This window comes from Tachypleus tridentatus, chromosome 12 (genome assembly GCF_004210375.1).
Source record: "Tachypleus tridentatus isolate NWPU-2018 chromosome 12, ASM421037v1, whole genome shotgun sequence".
NCBI lineage: Eukaryota > Metazoa > Arthropoda > Merostomata > Xiphosura > Limulidae > Tachypleus > Tachypleus tridentatus.
Window position 1 is genome coordinate 68,507,238 of NC_134836.1, and position 20,570 is coordinate 68,527,807.

General features: G+C 31.3%; 1 protein-coding gene across 3 annotated transcripts; it reads left to right on the forward strand.

The window, feature by feature from the left end:
- The first annotated feature begins 4,418 nt into the window (after positions 1-4,418).
- Positions 4,419-19,445, forward strand: LOC143233495 (chitinase domain-containing protein 1). 3 transcript variants are annotated; one of them, XM_076469777.1, is made up of 11 exons: positions 4,419-4,556; positions 6,172-6,290; positions 7,066-7,224; positions 7,532-7,709; positions 9,182-9,288; positions 9,449-9,510; positions 10,778-10,870; positions 15,159-15,257; positions 16,015-16,170; positions 18,027-18,104; positions 18,675-19,445. In XM_076469777.1, exons 2-11 carry the CDS (start codon positions 6,189-6,191, stop codon positions 18,817-18,819), a joined length of 1,179 nt encoding a protein of 392 aa, XP_076325892.1. In that variant the 5' UTR covers positions 4,419-4,556; positions 6,172-6,188; the 3' UTR covers positions 18,820-19,445. The 3 variants fall into 3 exon arrangements, with proteins under 3 accessions (XP_076325892.1, XP_076325893.1, XP_076325894.1); XM_076469778.1 differs by having other exon boundaries at positions 4,516-4,617; XM_076469779.1 differs by having other exon boundaries at positions 4,551-4,569.
- Positions 19,446-20,570: the final 1,125 nt, after the last annotated feature.

Sequence of the window (20,570 nt, forward strand, 5' to 3'; positions counted from 1 at the left end):
TAAGTAAGATATTGTCCTACCTGTACTGGACCACAAAGAAACAGGAAACATCTCAACAATAAAAATTATATATAACTATTCACTTATATACGTATTTAAAAGAAGTAATACTTTCTCACTGCTTCCAACGGCCAAAGCAAAATCTATACGATTGAGCCATATGTTTTTTTCTCTAATAGCGATTCTTCAATTTAAAAGTTAAATTAGAAAATGCAATTTAAAGAAGTAATAGTCTTAATATTTATAACAACCTCTTTAAACAAATATATTAAATTTTCAAAATCAATTCCAAGTTTGCTTTGAAAAAAGTGGTCTTGAAAGAACGTGTCTATTAAGTTTCATATTAAAAAAAGCTTTTAGATTTGAAGAGTAAGGAGTGAATGTTTAAACTGTTTTTTTTTTAACATAAATGATATTGTTTGAATATTTGGTTCTTCAATGGCCTTACAACACTAAAACAAGGAGTTCCATTCGCCGTTATAAACAGAACACAAATAGTCCATTGTGTCGCTTTGCGCTAAACCGCAGTAACATTATATGAGACTGTGTACCATTCTATATATCTGTTCAAAAAAGGAGTTTGTGCAACCAAGGATACAGAAAAGGTTAGATGGTATATTTGAGTAAATTGGGCCTTCCTGATCACTGTAAAACTTTCAGTGGAGTCAAACTGTGGTGCCAGTTTTTATGGAGGCCATTTTCCAATATGGGCGCCATCGAAATCATGTTTTCATGTATTTGACCATAACTTCTGTAGTAGATGAAAATTTCAGATTATATTCAATTGTATTTGACTTCAAAGTACATGAGGATGCAGGTGGTAGTTTAAAAAAATGTACTAAAAGTATTCTATTAGGAAAGTTGGAAAAACTGGTTAATACTCGCATTATATTTCCGCAACTTCAGCTAGACATGAAGACAGTCCATATGTTTAATGGAATGGTATAGATTCAGATGACTGGGGGATGCAGAAGCACTTACTTTTGACGAATTGGCACATAAGTACTTTAACATGCTCACAATATTTTAAAAGGAACGTGTGCAACTGAAAAGATATTGTGTTTGACCATTATCCGCATGCAAACATCAATAATGGTAAAAAACTTAGAAGAGGGACTCACTCAGCAATGAAAATCGTCGTTACAGGCACAAATACATCATTTCAAAAACAGTGAGCAAAATATCTTGGGAACTATAGAAATAAGAATAAGTTATGAACTTTTTTCTGTGAGAAGCGCTGTTCATTAGGAAAGAATGTATTGGAAAATGAACAGAAGACGATGATAGCTTGTGACTGATGTGGTGGGAATGAGACTGTTTGTGTCACCAGTAACAATCAGGCTGTCATTAATCCCTTGAAGTCAGATCATGAAGATGCTAACAAGAGAATGCTGTTACATGCAGAGGATATGTCTCTAAACCACGATAGTAAAGTTGCTTATTCCTTGGATACGTATGTGTGTGTGTGTCTCTCTCTCTCTTCAAGACTTGAGATGCATAGAGTTGCGGATTCACACAAAATACAACGACAGGATTTGATACAGATTCAATGAGAAGAGATATTTGATGTTTTATCCAGTTGTCATGCCCTTAATGGTTGTGATTTTACAATGCACTACGCGGTATTGAGAAAAAGAAGACTTTCAGGTTACTCTGTCTTAACAATGATGCCAAAATGACCATGAACCAAGTAGGAGTATAAGTTGAAATATCGGCGGATCTAATGACAAAATATGATTTCTTCAAGTGCTGATTGTATGGAAATACCAACATTTCAGGTGATATAGTAAATGAAAGACGGTATTGGCTCTTCTGTCAAATGGTCAGAGAAATGAATACTTGCCACCAACTACAGACAGTTTACGTTTGCACATTAAATGGATAAATTATCGGGTTTATATATGGCAAGAATCACTAACAGCAGTGATCAATCTACCTGACCCTTTTTTGCATGGCTGGAAATTGGTGGATACTAGTTTTAGGTTAATATTCATGACTCAACCAGCTGCTCTAGCTTTTCTTTTGTAACAAGTAATGTATTCGTGCAAAACGTTCCTTATCCAAAGTTAACAAATGCTCTTATAAAATTACAACTTGAATACAGAAGGTTGTGTCTTCATGGATAGCGAACAATGTCAAAATCGTGCCAGACGAGTGGAAGATATTTCTGATGAGGAGGACTGAGAAACTGTAATATATGTTTATGTAATTTTGATGTATTTTTCATACTGATAACATGAGAATTCTGAAAGTACAACATTCAACAAGTAGTAATCATGTTCTCTCAAGCTTTTTAAAATATGTATATTCAGTCTTCCATCGTTACATGGATACGAACACAATGCAAGTATTCAAGTGTGCTAAATTTATATTTAGGTTTATCCACTAGTATAACTATGAGATTAAAGGGAAAGATACTCCAACCTGCTAATAGAAAAGTATTTTCAAAGATGTTTACAAAATCTATTAGGAAAAATAAAATGGTATACATTATATTATATAAATTAATATTTAGAGTGGCTTTACGTTTTCTCTAGTTTTTGTTCTCATGTATACTATATACCTAAAACAAGTTTTTATTATGATGTTGATGAAATGATCAACACTTCTTTCTAATTCTACAACCTCTCAATGAAGCGTCTTGACCACATTGCATAAAATAAAATATTTAAACAGGTGTTTGAAGCCCCCTAATAATAAGAACCATTTGCCTCTCCTGACTCCCAAATCATGATAATACACTGGATGTGTTCTGCTGTGAAATATTAGAAAATTGATGTCACAATAAATAAAACTGTTAAAAATAAATTGTTATTTATCCATGTTTTAACACCATAAACATTAACTGGATAAGGCCCGACTCGTTATCTCAGGGTCGTGGGTTCGAATCCCCGTCACACCAAACATGCTCTCCCTTTCAGCCGTGGGGGCGGTCAATCCCAAAATTCGTTGAAAAAAGTGTAGTCCAAGAGTTGGCAGTGAATGGTGATGATTAGCCTTTCCTCCGGCGTTACACTGCTAAATTAGGACGGCTAGCGCAAATAGCTCTCGTGTACTTTTGCGCGAAGTTAAAAAACATACAAACACACACACACAATTATTAGATAAGCACTCTAATAAATGGTTTTAATTTATGCACACGCTTGTGGCGCATTATTCAACACTACTTGCAACCTGTAAAACGTTTGTGGTTGTTTAATGCCTTTTGCTTGAATTTGCCTTAATTTATCATTTTCACACACGAAATTTAAACCATTCGTTTTAGCAGGCATTATGTGTTAGGTCAATAAATCCTAGTCTATTTAAAACCATTTTAGACAGTCAGACAACTAAACTCACATAAACGTGACTTTACTCAATGAAAAAGCGCTTACGAAACTTTATTAAATGACATTACACGTAAAGTAAACAATATAGTATTGTAGTGGTACTTATAAAAGTGTACAGGGCATGAAAAAGTTATGAGTGTCCAGTATATGATATGGTTTTATGAGTTAAAACAAACCCAGAGAAACAAAGAATAGAACCTGTACTAAAGAAAAAAAGTTGTTTATAGCTGAATATGAAACGAGCCGAAGTTAAGTTATTTCAAAGTAAAGTAAGTGTAAAGTTCTACTAAAGGTATGAGTTTTGCGCAAAGCTACACGAGGGCTATCTGCGCTAGCCGACCATAATTTAGCAATGTAAGACTAGAAAGAAGGTAGCTAATCATCGCTACACTTGGGCTACTCTTTTGCCAACAAATAGTGAGATTGACTGTCACATTATAACGCTCCCACGGCTGAAAGGACGAGTATTTTGGTGTGATGGGGAATCGAGCCCGCGATCCTCGAATTACAAGTCGAGTACCTTAACCACCTGGCCATGCCTGGTTCTACTGAAGACAACGATAGCTCGCTGATCATGCAGAAAAGCCTGAATGTATGTTTACAAAGGGATAAAGGCATTCTAACGATACGAAATTTGTAGTGTTTTTTGAGAAACTTACAAGAAAAGTTCTGGACCTACAAATAGAAAACCACAAGTGTATTTATTATTCGTGAAGGCTGATGTGTCGGAACAAAACATTTGTGGGTTTTTTTTGAAACTTTTAGCTTATACAGTACCATAAATAAGTTTAAGTGTTTGACAATATTACGGTTTTGCGTTTAATTTATTTCCTTGTAATATATACATGACCAACTGTTTAATGAATATATTACGTTTTCTTTTCTTTTCACCTCAAAGGTTACATTTTAAATTTTGCCTTCGGTGAAAAGAAATCTGCAATATAATCCATTGAAAATAGTTGTGACTACTAGTCTGTGATGTCGAGAAACCCACTTGTTGAGAAATTTATATGCAAAAACGGCTCGTTTGGGTTGAGAAAATATTTTACATTGAAGAGCGAACTACGTCAGGTTGAACCTGACGATGACCGAAAAAGGTCGAAACGTTGTTCGCTCTTCTATGTAAAATATTTTCTCAACCCAAACGAGCCGTTTTTGCATATACATGACTACTAGTCTGTTGGTGGCGCTCGGGAATGTTTTAGTTTACGTGTATGGCAGTGTAAAGTTAGTAACGTTGGTAATTTGTGAAACTATGTGTAAAATTTAATTTTAATAATACACAAAGGTTATTTTATTGTTATTCAAATGTTTCCAAAGTTAAGAATATAAGCCTATTACCAAAAATGTGCTTATAATTTAAATTGAATGGGTCTATTTTAATGTGCATTATTTACTAATTATTTTTATAATTATGCTATTTAGTTTAAATTTTAAAATACACCAAGTGTAACTTGTATTTTATAAGTAATAAAAGCTTGTAAAGTTAAAACTTATTTTTAAAAGAAGTAAAAGACACATTCAGCCTTTTACAATATATAACTTTTAAAGTTAGAGATGTTAACACTGACTGTATGAACTTATAATTAATATTGATAAAAAATGAAGATATGAGTTAAACCGATCGTAAAAACATGATGCAATGAAATATTTATAAACCTTTCAGTTTACATACTTCTTGCAATACCGGTTTTTAAATGAGATATAAGAATAATTTAAACTTGAAGTGTGATAAAATGCGTGTAAGGAGTTTCTTTGTGGTGAATTAGGGAAGTTAGTACAGTTGAGATGGTCCAACGACTAGCAGTAACTTGAGCAATGCATGGTGTTTTAATGCACAGTCGTAGAAGAAAACTGTATAAAAATACTAACATATTTGTTTATAAGATAAAGTATGTATTAAAAAGGTAAATTTTGTGTCATGTTCGTGAATTTTCATTCAGTCTGAAGACAGGTGTGGAATATTAATATAAATTTCTTTTTCACCCATTGGGTTTTATGCCTTGTGTTATTCATGAAGAATTGTGTTATTAATAAGGGGAAGTTGACTTAGTGTTTTAGTTTCTTTCTCAGTATCAGGTACTTCAAGTTTCATCATCTGTTTTGTTATGGATATGGTTTTGCTATGGGAGAGTCTTGCCTTATTAATCCTGTGTGGTGAGGGTAAAGTGTGGATTTGAAATATCAGGATTCTCGGAAAGCAGTTCATAAGGTTGTACATAAATAACTTTTTAAAAAATGAGTTTAATTTAAACCACACCGTCTAGAATGAGTTGTGGAGAAATGCAAGAAAAGCTCATTGTGTTTGTCATTGTTTAGTGATGTGATCAGAATGTTTTTGTAACTCATTTAGTGAATATTTACTAATGATTACAAAATATATTCTACTACAAAGTACAACTGTAGAGAAGTCAGTATTGTTTATAAATGTTATGTACTTAACCTTGTACAAAGTTTATACTGTAACTTAGTTTAAAAACTGTTTTTTTTTTTTATTGGTAAAGCTATTCAGACACATTGACAGTATGAATCTGTATATTTTTCTTGCACAGGTAAATCACACTGCTGCTGTATTGTGATCCTTAAGCAATTTGCAGTAGGTGCTACTCTTTTGTTTCTGGTAGGCACATAGTTACACAATGGGCTATCTGTGTTGTGCCTGCCACAGGTATCAACCTCTCATTTTTAACATTAACCTTCAAACTCATTACTGTGTCACTGGGAGGCAAACTGTTATTTAATGAATTTCTTGTACTTAGTATATTTATCTCTACAGCATAACATAATGAAAGTTTGAAAGAAGTGTCTATTGTTTTCTTATGATGTTCTTCATTCTTCACAGAGTGTGTCTGATGAACAATGCAGCTAACCATTTTTGCTGCTGTTTTAATATCTAGCTTTTTGTACTTGAATGCTACACTTTCAAAATCAAGCCGTGGAGAAAAGAAAACCAAAGTAAAGGCAAGAAATATTTTTAAGTCTTAACTTAAATTTCAGGTAAAATAAGCCAACAAAACTGTATAACACTAGTAAAACATCTTGTAATGAAGTTTGAAATTTCCAGTATTTTAGTTTTAGGAGAAATTATTTGACAGGTTGAATCTAGATAGGAATGTCTTCTTTATGGTGCAAGAGAAATGTTATTTTGATTTCACATTTTATGTGTGTTTAATGCTTATTGTCAAAGTAAATCTTTCATCAGTTTCATATAGGCTAATCTAACTTGTCATAAGTCAGTTGGCTCATAACTTCACAGTGTGAGATTAAGAAAAAAATTGAAAAGTTTATAGAATAATAAGACTTGTGTGAAGGAACCATAAAAACTCATGCCAAATGGCTTGCAGTGTTTTAAAGTACTGGTTCATGTGTTCCTACATAACTTATAAACATGTATGACATGTTTTTGGACTTTTCATGATGATGAGAAACCCACTTAAAGTAAAAATGTATTCTCAAGATTGCTGGTATGGGTATTAAAACTTTAATAAAAATAAAGTACACAACAATGTTTGACCTTCTTAGGTCATCTTCAAGTCGAAACATTATTCAGTACTTTATTTTAATTAAAGTGCTAATACCCATACCAGCCATTTTGAGAATACATTTCTGGACTTTTCTTCATACATAACCTAGCTATACATATGACATTCCTGGACCTTTCTTTCTACACAACCTAGCTAAACATATGACATGCACTTGGACTTGCTAATAATTAAATTATTTCATCCTTTGACAGGTAGAAGAAGCTTTACCATCTGAAAAGACTGTTGTAGAAAGAAATTTGGTGACTCAAAGTGTTAAAAGTAAAGACATCTTAAAGGAACACAAAGCCTTCTCTCTACCCAAAGCTACAGAAAGTCAGTTCAGTGGAGCTGTGATAGCATATGTCACACCAGTGAGTAGTTTTTATATGGAAATGTTTCTTTGTAATATGTGAGTTGTAAGTTAACAAGACATGCAGGACAAAACAGTTTGATTTGTAAAAGAAGTTGTAATAGTTTTATTATGTAATATGTTGTTACTTTAAGTATATTTGTGTTGGGTTTTAATAACACTGAACAAGTATTATTACAGTATGTAAATTACAATAAACAAGTATTATTACAGCAATTGATTAATCAATTTACATTAAGTAATTTTATTAGAATAGTTGATCTAAAAGTAGTACATTTATTACAGTAGTTGTTTTATTTCTCTATTAGTGGAACAGTCATGGTTATGACATAGCTAAGTTATTTGGAGCCAAGTTTACTTACGTGTCACCCGTCTGGTTACAACTGAAACCAAAACCTGAAGGAGGTTATCAAATTGAAGGCCAACATGATATTAACAAAGGTTGGATGTCAAAAGTCAGAAAAACAAACAAGAAGGTAAAAATAGGTAATGAAGATTGTTTACTGGAGTTAGATGTTAACTGAAAGGTGTGATGTTTCAATTCTTAGTCACACTTAATAACTCAGTACGTAAGAAGTGAAACGTCAGTTTGTCTTCTAAAGGAGATAAACGGTATTATTTGTTTTGTATTATGAAAACATCACATGAAAATAGTTTTGTTTATACTATTACGTTTTCTGTAAAAGAAGATAAATATTTTTAACTTTTCAATTCATGAAAAAAATTTGAATAATTACTTTACTTTAATAGTATATAGAAACTTCCATTTTGTTTGACCCACTATGAAGACCTTAATACTACTATATCAAGAAGTATGCCATTTGTTCCTAAGTGAGTCAATGGACTTTCACTGTAAGCATCTGGGGTTTGTTTTACCTGGATGGAAGAAGTGCATGTAGCTTTGTACTAAGAAAACAACAACAGTGGTGCTGTCTTGTGTTAATAGTATTAAATGTGCAAACACTAGCTTTAATAGTGCAACATCTGATGTTTGCTTTTAACACACAATTTTGTGTTGTCATGGCTTCTATATGATTATCTGGACCCCTAACCATAACAAAAGATTGATATATGATCATACCAGATTTACTGTAACTACATAATTGTGTGTGTTGTTATGGTTACTGGCTTCTATATGATTATCTGGACTACTAACCACAACAAAATTGATATCTGATCATACCAGATTTACTATAACTACATAATATTTGTGTTGTCATGGTTTATGTATATAATCACTGACTTGTTTGGAGTTCAGTATGATGTTGGACAAATTTTGGTCCATTTGTAAGGATTATGTAAAAAAAAACAGACATTGGAAACAGAAAAAGGAACATATTTTTTGTCACCCTTACATTTTGTCACACAGTTATAGGATTAAAAAAAATAATTCTTCCAAAATTACTTATCTTTATGTAACATCAATGTACAATGTTGGCAGCTGGTAGTGACATCTGTACCATGATGGTATACAAAATGAGTGTACGTGGCTTGCTACTTTGTGCTATTATCAAGATTTATCAGATTCTCACATAATCTATCCCTGGTTAAAGTAAAATAATGTTTGATAGTAGAAAAGCCAAACATGCCACATTTTACTTCAGTCATTGGATAAAACCAGATGTATTTTTGTTGCAGTAACAGAAAGTGTATTTTCTTTCTATTTGGCAGTAACTTTTGGATATTACACCAGTCCTACCTACTTGATAGTAGCTCCTTTCTCTGTATATTGCATCATACATTGGATTATATTCGAATAATCTGATTGTTATCTGTACTTAGACTAAGCTGTATATAATTTGTGAATAATTATTTTTTACTTTGGTACTATGATCCAAAGTTCACCATGTAATAACTTTTACTTCATCTGTTATGTACAGTAATTATTATAATTTGTTTAAGGTGGTTTTTCTAATACCTACATATTATTAGTAATCTTATATCTTTGGTTTTGATAGTTCCAAGGATCATATTTGAATCCTGGACATACGCTTCTTTGTCAAAGCTGTTTACCTCTGTAAATGATCAGCTCGAGGTATCTCAGTTGCTGGTGGATTTTGGGAAGGTATGTAAGAATGAATAAATAGCTGAAGGAGGCATAATTCACTTCTTATCTTGTTTTCATATGTTATCTGTACTGTATGTGTACAAGTATAGTTTGTTATGTTAGCTGTACTATTTATATGTACAAGTATAGTTTTGTATGGTAACTTTATTGTTTGCAGGTCAGTGATTTTGACGGATATGTAGTTGAACTATGGAGCATGTTAGGGGGACAGATGAAAGAGTGAGTAAACTGTTTTACCATAGTTTTGAAGTGATTTGTGTTTACATCCAAAGTTTTTAAGGTTTTTTTTTATGCACTTCTACTTAGTGGCTGAAAGAGTAGTAGTTCCTCTGCTTTATGAAACCATCTTGTGTGCTTGCTTAAAGTACTTAAGTTTCTAAGTGGATGACAGATTATATAAATGAACTTGTACGTTCCTTGATGCATGTATTCAGTGATCTATATGTGGACAAAGTTACTCCAGTAACACCGAAAACGTTAATGTCGATAGACAACGATGGAGCTCTACCTCTGTAAGATTCTGTCTTTGTATCTAAAAATTGATTGAGATAAAGTTGGGAGGATGTATGTATTCACGAGATTCATAAACTTTGTAAATAAGAAAATATTAATATATACATTCAGTAAAGACCCCAAAAAATTAGGCTTAACTGTTATTCCAACTTTATATACATGTGAAAGTAATAAATATTTATCCATATTTTTATTTATTGTTATAAAAGTAATTGGAATGTAAAAGTAAAACTTATCAAGATTTGATAATAATATGTAAATAGAAAAAAATGAAACATTTTTTTAACAGTGTGTGTGTGCCTCGATGATCATGCATGCTGAAGTTCAATACTCAATTTACCATAACTTGTGTTTTTGTTTGGTGATTTATTGGTTTGTTCAAAAAGTGTAACAATCTGTTACAATATGAATTTGCACTAGAAAAAGAAAGGTAATATTTGAGATTGGCATTTGTAACGTTCATCAGATATATTGAACCCATATATAGTGATAGAGAAAGTAACAGATAAAAGTACAAAGTCTTATTGAAAAACTCCATCTTTATTTAGGAGATTTGTGAGGTTATTTAAATTAAATCTGAAACCTGCAAGATCAAAAAAAGGTTATAATTCTCAACATAAAAATCACCTTGCACATGGACTGACTCAACAAAGGCTTAGTAAATTGTGAGTTAAATGTTCATTAAAAATATGTAACTGAAATATTCCATTTCTTCTGTATAGAAGGCTTGATAGGTTTCGTACATATATAAGTACTACATTAAACCCTAAAGTACTTTCATAGTAACATGGTTGTGATAGTGACTTGTACAGAGAATTGATGTTGCTGTTAAATCTACATGTTCATACTAATGCACATGTTAATATCAATTTCACATGTTGATGGGATTGTTAACAGTAATTTCACTTTTAATGATCATAGAAAAGTTGTTGGTTATATAAAGGTAAAACCTTAATGATTTGATTCTACATAGAGAGCTGTCAAATTTCTTGGAATTATTTGGAACCACATTGAGAAATAACTTCATGGACCTTGTACTTGTCATTCCTCCACCACTATATCACAGGTAAGGTTATGGAAAATGTTCTTAAATAACCCTTTTTATACAGCTGTATCAATCTCTAATAACAGTAGACTGAATCACTAATAAAACAAAATTCTGCATCTGTATCATTCTGTTACAACAGAAGACTGAATCACTAATAAAACAAAATTCTGCATCTGTATCATTCTGTTACAACAGAAGACTGAATCACTAATAAAACAAAATTCTGCATCTGTATCATTCTGTTACAACAGAAGACTGAATCACTAATAAAACAAAATTCTGCATCTGTATCATTCTGTTACAACAGAAGACTGAATCACTAATAAAACAAAAACCAACTTCAGGTGACTGACGGTGGTTCTTGTACTTACCTGTTAGTCTTCCTGGCTGGTTGTGATCATTACCATTCTGCTACAGAAAGTCCTTTACAACTTTGTAGACTGGATGTCAACATTGGTTTTATGCCATTTTCTGTTTTTAATTGCTGTTTTGTTTTTACCTTCGTTTCCTTTTATGAATTTTACTACATTTAATTTATTTCTACCTTTTTACTGGACGTTTGGCACAGATAGCCTAGCTGCTTTGTGCCATAAAACACTAAATTAATCAATCAATAAAACAAAATTCTACATCTGTATCATTCTGTTACAACAGTACACAATCTCTGTAATAAAACCAAATTCTACATATGTATCATTCTGTAATAAGAGTAGACTGAATCAAAATTCTCCATTTGTTACATTATTTAATATCAGTATACTGAATCACTAATTAAAAAAAAATAAAAAAATCTACATTTGTATCATTCTATAAGAACAGTAGACAGAATCACAAATAAAACAAAATTCTACATGTGCATCATTCTGTAATAACAGTGGACTGAATCATTGTGATAAAACAAAATTCTACATCTGTATCATTCTGCAATAACAGTGGACTGAATCATTGTGATAAAACAAAATTCTACATCTGTATCATTCTGCAATAACAGTGGACTGAATCATTGTGATAAAACAAAATTCTACATCTGTATCGTTCTGCAATAACAGTGGACTGAATCATTGTGATAAAACAAAATTCTACATCTGTATCGTTCTGCAATAACAGTGGACTGAATCATTGTGATAAAACAAAATTCTACATCTGTATCGTTCTGCAATAACAGTGGACTGAATCATTGTGATGAATTTTAAAACAAAATTCTACATCTGTATCGTTCTGCAATAACAGTGGACTGAATCATTGTGATAAAACAAAATTCTACATCTGTATCGCTTCTGCAATAACAGTGGACTGAATCATTGTGATAAAACAAAATTCTACATCTGTATCATTCTGCAATAACAGTAGACTGAATCATTGTGATAAAACAAAATTCTACATCTGTATCGTTCTGCAATAACAGTAGACTGAATCATTGTGATAAAACAAAATTCTACATCTGTATCATTCTGCAATAACAGTAGACTGAATCATTGTAATAAAACAAAATTCTACATCTGTATCATTCTGCAATAACAGTAGACTGAATCATTGTAATAAAACAAAATTCTGCAATCTGTATCATTCTGTAATAATAGTGGACTGAATCATTGTGATAAAACAAAATTCTACATCTGTATCATTCTGCAATAACAGTGGACTGAATCATTGTGATAAAACAAAATTCTACATCTGTATCGTTCTGCAATAACAGTGGACTGAATCATTGTGATAAAACAAAATTCTACATCTGTATCGTTCTGCAATAACAGTGGACTGAATCATTGTGATAAAACAAAATTCTACATCTGTATCATTCTGCAATAACAGTGGACTGAATCATTGTGATAAAACAAAATTCTACATCTGTATCGTTCTGCAATAACAGTAGACTGAATCATTGTGATAAAACAAAATTCTACATCTGTATCGTTCTGCAATAACAGTAGACTGAATCATTGTGATAAAACAAAATTCTACATCTGTATCGTTCTGCAATAACAGTAGACTGAATCATTGTGATAAAACAAAATTCTACATCTGTATCGTTCTGCAATAACAGTAGACTGAATCATTGTGATAAAACAAAATTCTACATCTGTATCGTTCTGCAATAACAGTAGACTGAATCATTGTGATAAAACAAAATTCTACATCTGTATCGTTCTGCAATAACAGTAGACTGAATCATTGTGATAAAACAAAATTCTACATCTGTATCGTTCTGCAATAACAGTGGACTGAATCATTGTGATAAAACAAAATTCTACATCTGTATCGTTCTGCAATAACAGTGGACTGAATCATTGTGATAAAACAAAATTCTACATCTGTATCGTTCTGCAATAACAGTAGACTGAATCATTGTGATAAAACAAAATTCTACATCTGTATCGTTCTGCAATAACAGTAGACTGAATCATTGTGATAAAACAAAATTCTACATCTGTATCGTTCTGCAATAACAGTAGACTGAATCATTGTGATAAAACAAAATTCTACATCTGTATCGTTCTGCAATAACAGTAGACTGAATCATTGTGATAAAACAAAATTCTACATCTGTATCGTTCTGCAATAACAGTAGACTGAATCATTGTGATAAAACAAAATTCTACATCTGTATCGTTCTGCAATAACAGTGGACTGAATCATTGTGATAAAACAAAATTCTACATCTGTATCGTTCTGCAATAACAGTGGACTGAATCATTGTGATAAAACAAAATTCTACATCTGTATCGTTCTGCAATAACAGTGGACTGAATCATTGTGATAAAACAAAATTCTACATCTGTATCGTTCTGCAATAACAGTGGACTGAATCATTGTGATAAAACAAAATTCTACATCTGTATCGTTCTGCAATAACAGTAGACTGAATCATTGTGATAAAACAAAATTCTACATCTGTATCGTTCTGCAATAACAGTAGACTGAATCATTGTGATAAAACAAAATTCTACATCTGTATCATTCTGCAGTAACAGTAGACTGAATCATTGTAATAAAACAAAATTCTGCAATCTGTATCATTCTGTAATAATAGTGGACTGAATCATTGTGATAAAACAAAATTCTACATCTGTATCATTCTGCAATAACAGTGGACTGAATCATTGTGATAAAACAAAATTCTACATCTGTATCGTTCTGCAATAACAGTGGACTGAATCATTGTGATAAAACAAAATTCTACATCTGTATCATTCTGCAATAACAGTGGACTGAATCATTGTGATAAAACAAAATTCTACATCTGTATCATTCTGCAATAACAGTGGACTGAATCATTGTGATAAAACAAAATTCTACATCTGTATCGTTCTGCAATAACAGTGGACTGAATCATTGTGATAAAACAAAATTCTACATCTGTATCGTTCTGCAATAACAGTGGACTGAATCATTGTGATAAAACAAAATTCTACATGTGTATCATTCTGTAAGAACAGTAGACTGAATCATTGTGATAAAACAAAATTCTACATCTGTATCGTTCTGCAATAACAGTAGACTGAATCATTGTGATAAAACAAAATTCTACATCTGTATCGTTCTGCAATAACAGTAGACTGAATCATTGTAATAAAACAAAATTCTACATCTGTATCATTCTGCAATAACAGTAGACTGAATCATTGTAATAAAACAAAATTCTACATCTGTATCATTCTGCAATAACAGTAGACTGAATCATTGTAATAAAACAAAATTCTACATCTGTATCATTCTGCAATAACAGTAGACTGAATCATTGTAATAAAACAAAATTCTTCAATCTGTATCATTCTGCAATAACAGTAGACTGAATCATTGTAATAAAACAAAATTCTACATCTGTATCGTTCTGCAATAACAGTAGACTGAATCATTGTGATAAAACAAAATTCTACATCTGTATCGTTCTGCAATAACAGTAGACTGAATCATTGTGATAAAACAAAATTCTACATCTGTATCGTTCTGTAAGAACAGTAGACTGAATCATTGTGATAAAACAAAATTCTACATCTGTATCGTTCTGCAATAACAGTAGACTGAATCATTGTGATAAAACAAAATTTTACATCTGTATCATTCTGTAAAAACAGTAGAGTGACAAAACATAAACACTTTATCTCTTAGTTGAACAGTTGGTGATAAAATATAAACTGTTTATATTTACATTGAACAGTTGGTGATAAAATATAAACTGTTTATATTTACATTGAACAGTTGGTGATAAAACATAAACACAGTTTATATTTAAGTTGAACAGTTGGTAAGCCCAGGTGAAAGAGATTTTACAAGCTTTATCTCTTTTTGTTTGTTTATATCTCAGAAATAAACCTGGCATGTTTACTCACGAAGATTTTGTTCGAGTAGCCCCATTTGTGACAGCATTCAGCCTAATGACTTATGATTATTCTAATCCTGAGAGGTAAGAAGTGGTATCGGTTATTAAGCCAGAAATAAACAAACAGTTTGTTGAAGTTTTTCATGTTTTTTTTTGCTCAACAAGTTACATTGTTATGATAAGTTTCTTTTGTCACTCATGAAACATTTGAATGAATTTCAAGTGTAGCTGTCGAGATGATTTAAGGTATTTGATTGCATACTTTCCAGATGATTTAGTGAATTTGATTTACTATCCTCCATACAGTGGTGTAACTAAAGTAGATACCCTCATGCATAAATAGTTAATTGATTCCCCTTCATTTTTTTCCATGTAGCTGTAGTTAAAAGTGACTGATCACATAATTTATGTAATATAATAGTGCAACTGGCTTAACAGAATGCTACAACTGACTTTTAGTTTCAACCAGTTAAATTGTATGTTTGTTGGCAGTTCTTAAGTACCACTAGATGATTTAATGAATTTGGTTTCCTACTGTCCAGGTGACTTTATGAATTTAACTTGGTACTGACCAGGTGACTTATTGAAACTAGTTTGCTACTGACCAGATCATTTAATGAATTTGTCTTGATACTGACTATATGATTAAGTGAAACAGATTTGTTACTGACCAGATAATTTTCTTCCTCTCAGGTGAATTACCAATTAAATGAGAAGTGTTTCATGATCTTAACAAAGTTTAATTATATTAGGTTAACATGTATTAAGACAAAATCTTCACGTAGCAGTGTATGAACAGTTTTCTGGATTGTGATTAAATTTCTTACAATGAACATTTTAGACCAGGGCCCAACAGCCCTGTTTCATGGATGAAGAATTGTGTGGAGCATTTAGTTCCCGATAAAAATAGTGCAGACCGTAAGAAGATATTACTTGGTCTAAATTTTTATGGATATCACTATACTAGTGTTGGAGGAGGACCTATTGTAGGAAGTCAGTAAGTCTTGAAATACCTTAGTTTTGTTGCTTGTTCTTTCACTAAAGTTGTAACTATTATTTTTTTGTCCTTAACTTAAACTCTGGTAAAAGGTTTATATTTTTAGTATATAAATTAAATGTTGTGAGTTTCTTTACCCAACAGCAATAGTTCAGTTGATTCTTCATTAAACTAAAAATGTTCTTCTGAAATCAGTTATTGTTTTTTATTCAGTTGAAACACTCGTTCTTCTGTTTACGTTTTAATATCAGATCATCAGTATTTATTTTAACCATTTCTTCAAGGTACTTAGTAATGTTTGTCATTTTACCAATTTACTAGGGAATGTAATATTGTCTGTAGCTTTTCTTATTTTACTACATTTATTGGGGACGTAAGAACTAGTTCTTTTGTTATTTTACTACATTTATTGGGGACGTAAGAACTAGTTCTTTTGTTATTTTACTACATTTATTGGGGACGTAAGAACTAGTTCTTTTGTTATTTTACTACATTTATTGGGGATGTAAGAACTAGTTCTTTTGTTATTTTACTACATTAAAGGGGACTTAAGAACTCTCTAGTTCATTTGTTATTTTACTATATTTACTGGGGACATAATTCTGTAGTTTATTTTACTACATTTAGTGGGGACATAGGAACTCTAGTTCTTGTTATTTTACTACATTTATTGGGGACTTAAGAACTCTCATTATTTTACAACATTTATTGGGGACATAAGAACTTTCTAGTTCTTGTTATTTTACAACATTTATTGGGGACGAAAGAACTCTCTAGTTCATTTGTTTTTTTACTACATTTACTGGGGACATAAGAACTCTAGTTCTTTGTTATCTTACTACATTTACTGGGGACATAAGAACTCTAGTTCTTTGTTATCTTACTACATTTATTGGGGACGTAAGAACTCTAGTTCTTTGTTATCTTACTACATTTATTGGGGACGTAAGAACTCTAGTTCTTTGTTATCTTACTACATTTATTGGGGACGTAAGAACTCTAGTTCTTTGTTATCTTACTACATTTATTGGGGACATAAGAACTCTCTAGTTCTTTTGTTATTTTACTACATTTACTGGGATATAAGAACTCCCTAGTTCTTTGTTATCTTTACTACATTTACTGGGGACATAATTCTGTTCCTCAGAAGTAAAGTATAATTTATTAATATACGATAGTAATGTCCCTTGATGTTTTTATCATACTAATATAACGTAGTATGCATTAATATCTTTAGACACTTAGTGTTTTACTAATTTCCCACAGAACATCTTGGGGTTTGATATTTTACTGTAGAATGTAGTCTCCTTATTGTGTAATTTCTATGTATTGTCATTTCAGTGACTGACTGTTAGTCTAAAAGAAAAGATGAATAACTTTATAAATAGTAACTAAACATCTGACTAAAGAAGATTTCTAAGAGAAGCACAACTTGGGTTAGGAGCAGTTGTTATAATGGCTAGTAAATGTAATCAATAAAATCAGTACATAGTTTTTATTTAGTGATTTAAACAGTGTATTCAAGATTTAAAATATGCATCAACTGCCTGATAGAGGTATTAGCATGTTCTTGATAGAGTATCTTTATCAATGATTAAGTGACATTTCTGTCTTCCTGTGAGAATAAATGATTGGATTACCAATAACCAATCACAGCCCACACTTTAAGTTTCTTAATTTATTCTGACCTGAAGGCTTTTAAGATGCTGACACTTTAGCCTTGATTACTGAAATTCTTTCAAGAACCTTCTGTTACATTTGTAAGTTCCCTTTTCACCTCTTTGTTGTCACTGCACATTCACTTGAAGTTCTGACTTGATTTCTGAGTTCTGTTAATTTCCTTGAAATATTTGCAGATTTTTGGAAATGTTAGAGAAATATAATCCTAAACTTCAGTGGGACAACAGTTCACAAGAACATTTCATACAGTATAGGTAAGCTTGTACAATAAGATAATTCTTCCAGTAAGGACTAAGTTTTATACCATAACAAACTTATTTGAATGTAAATAAGAAACCTAGGTTGTAGTTGAGTTTTACACCTTAACAAACTTGTTTATATGTAAACAAGAAGCCTAGGTTGTAGTTATGTTTTATACCTTAACAAACTTGTTTAAATGTAAACAGACCTAGGTTGCAGTTGAGTTTCATACCTTAACAAACTTGTTTAAATATAAACACCTAGGTTGTAGTTGAGTTTCATACCTTAACAAAGCTGTTTAAACATAAAAAATAAACTTAGAATATTGGTTTGTTTCTGTACAATCTTTAAGTGAAACTAGCTTTAAAAGTAAAAGAAAACAAAACTGTATGCATAATTTAATCTAGAATTGAGTATTATAAAAGCAACATATACAATAATGTATAATAAATGTGTTGTGTAAAGGTTAATGGATATCCAGGTAAATATTTGGAATTGTTGAATATAGAGTGAAGAATCTTATGATTGTTGAAATATTTTATTTGTATGAAACCTCTCAGTTGTGAAACTATTTGTTTTTACAGGGCAGAAGAAAACAATAGACATATGTTGTTTTATCCAACTCTCTATTCTATTAATGTCCGACTTCACCTGGCTCAAGAACTTGGTACAGGTATATCTATTTGGGAAGTTGGCCAAGGGTTGGACTACTTCTTTGACTTACTATGAGGTGTTTGCTATAAGTGATATTCACAGGATTTCTTACACATAGGGTACAAGATTTAGTATTCTTAAGTTCATATCTTATCTCAGCCAACTAGTAGTTCTTTTAATACTTTTTTCATATATTTCACAAAAACAAGTTGTTTAAATGTGTAAATAAATAATGACATTTTCAATAATACAGAGTACATTACTGCTAAGCCTAGATGGCCACTTACTGAACATTGTCAGTAATGACTGAGTATTAAGCTATGTTAACGATAATTAGAACCATTTTGTAAGGTCCATATAAAAATACCTTCATTGTTTGTTAATAAATAGTGATTATTTTGATAAAATAAGAAAATTAAAAATATTCGTAATTCTTTTGTTAATTTAAGTCATGGATTTCTAAACTTATGAATATTTGGGTTGTTAAATTTAAATCTTGTAATGTCTTAAAAGAGGAATTGAAACAATGTTAAGATGGTGGATATTATTGTGTATTTCAAAGTATATTCACCTCTTCAAATTGTTCATGTTTTATATGTGAACATTGTTAACCAGTTTGATTTGATGTTCAATATCATTGTTGGATGTAAATTTCAATGAAAGCTTGACTACCATCTGAAGAAATAAAAAATGTATTAAAATGGTATGTTTCCTACTTGAGAGTGGTAACAATAGAAGTGTGAGGATGGTATATGAAGAGAGAAAAATAATATTAAAACATGAACATTTGCTCTATCATAAAAATCACCTTAAAACATTCCTTAATAATGTTCATATTCTTAGTACTAAAAAACGGGGTGTATCATGATATGTTTATATTGTAATAGAACTAACAAAATAAAAATTAAAAGTTTTGGGGAACTATGTGTTTCATGAAAGTTTAAAATGTCAATTTTACAAGTTGTCATTGAACTTACATAAACATCAGATGAAGTGTGAACTTAATCATTTGTATCATCTAAATAAAGAGGTGAGAGCTCAAACTCTGTTGATTATCATAACAAGTGTTCGTGTTGTTTCAAAACTGTTGATTATCATAACAACCGTGTTGTCGTAATCAGCAAGTGCTATGTTGTCGTAATCAGCAAGTGTTAACCGTGTTGTCGTAATCAGCAAGTGCGTTGTTATCTAACCGTGTTAATCAGCAAGTGCAATTGTTCAGCAAAGTCAGCAAGTATTGTAATCAACACATGCTAGTTGTAATTTTCTTTTGCATAATACATAATTACATATATTTTAACCTCAGCTTCAGAGAAAAAGAGGATCTATATCCAGGGAGAAAAACTACTGCATTTAACTATTTACTTAGATAGCTTTATACCAATGTGCAATTTACCTTGTAAAGTGTAGTTCAACAGTAAATGGTAATGACAGATGTACAATACATATTACAATTATGTCGCAGTTCAACAGTAAATGGTAATGACAGATGTACAATACATATTACAATTATGTCGCAGTTCAACAGTAAATGGTAATGACAGATGTACCATACATATTATAATTATGTCGCAGTTCAACAGTAAATGGTAATGACAGATGTACCATGTCGCAGTTCAACAGTAAATGTTATAATGTTATAATTCGCAGTTCAACAGTAAATGGTAATGAGAGATGTACCATGCATGTTATAATTATGTCGCAGTTCAACAGTAAATGGTAATGACAGATGTACCATGCATGTTATAATTATGGTGTAGTTCAACAGTAAATGGTAATGAGAGATGTACCATGCACGTTATAATTATGTCGCAGTTCAACAGTAA

Excerpts from the sequence above, each read along its gene's own strand:
- LOC143233495 (XM_076469777.1), top strand. The coding sequence starts at position 6,189 with ATGCAGCTAACCATTTTTGCTGCTGTTTTAATATCTAGCTTTTTGTAC. Across the intron at positions 15,258-16,014 it reads GATTATTCTAATCCTGAGAG|ACCAGGGCCCAACAGCCCTG; the intron begins GTAAGAAGTGGT and ends TGAACATTTTAG. Across the intron at positions 16,171-18,026 it reads GGACCTATTGTAGGAAGTCA|ATTTTTGGAAATGTTAGAGA; the intron begins GTAAGTCTTGAA and ends AAATATTTGCAG.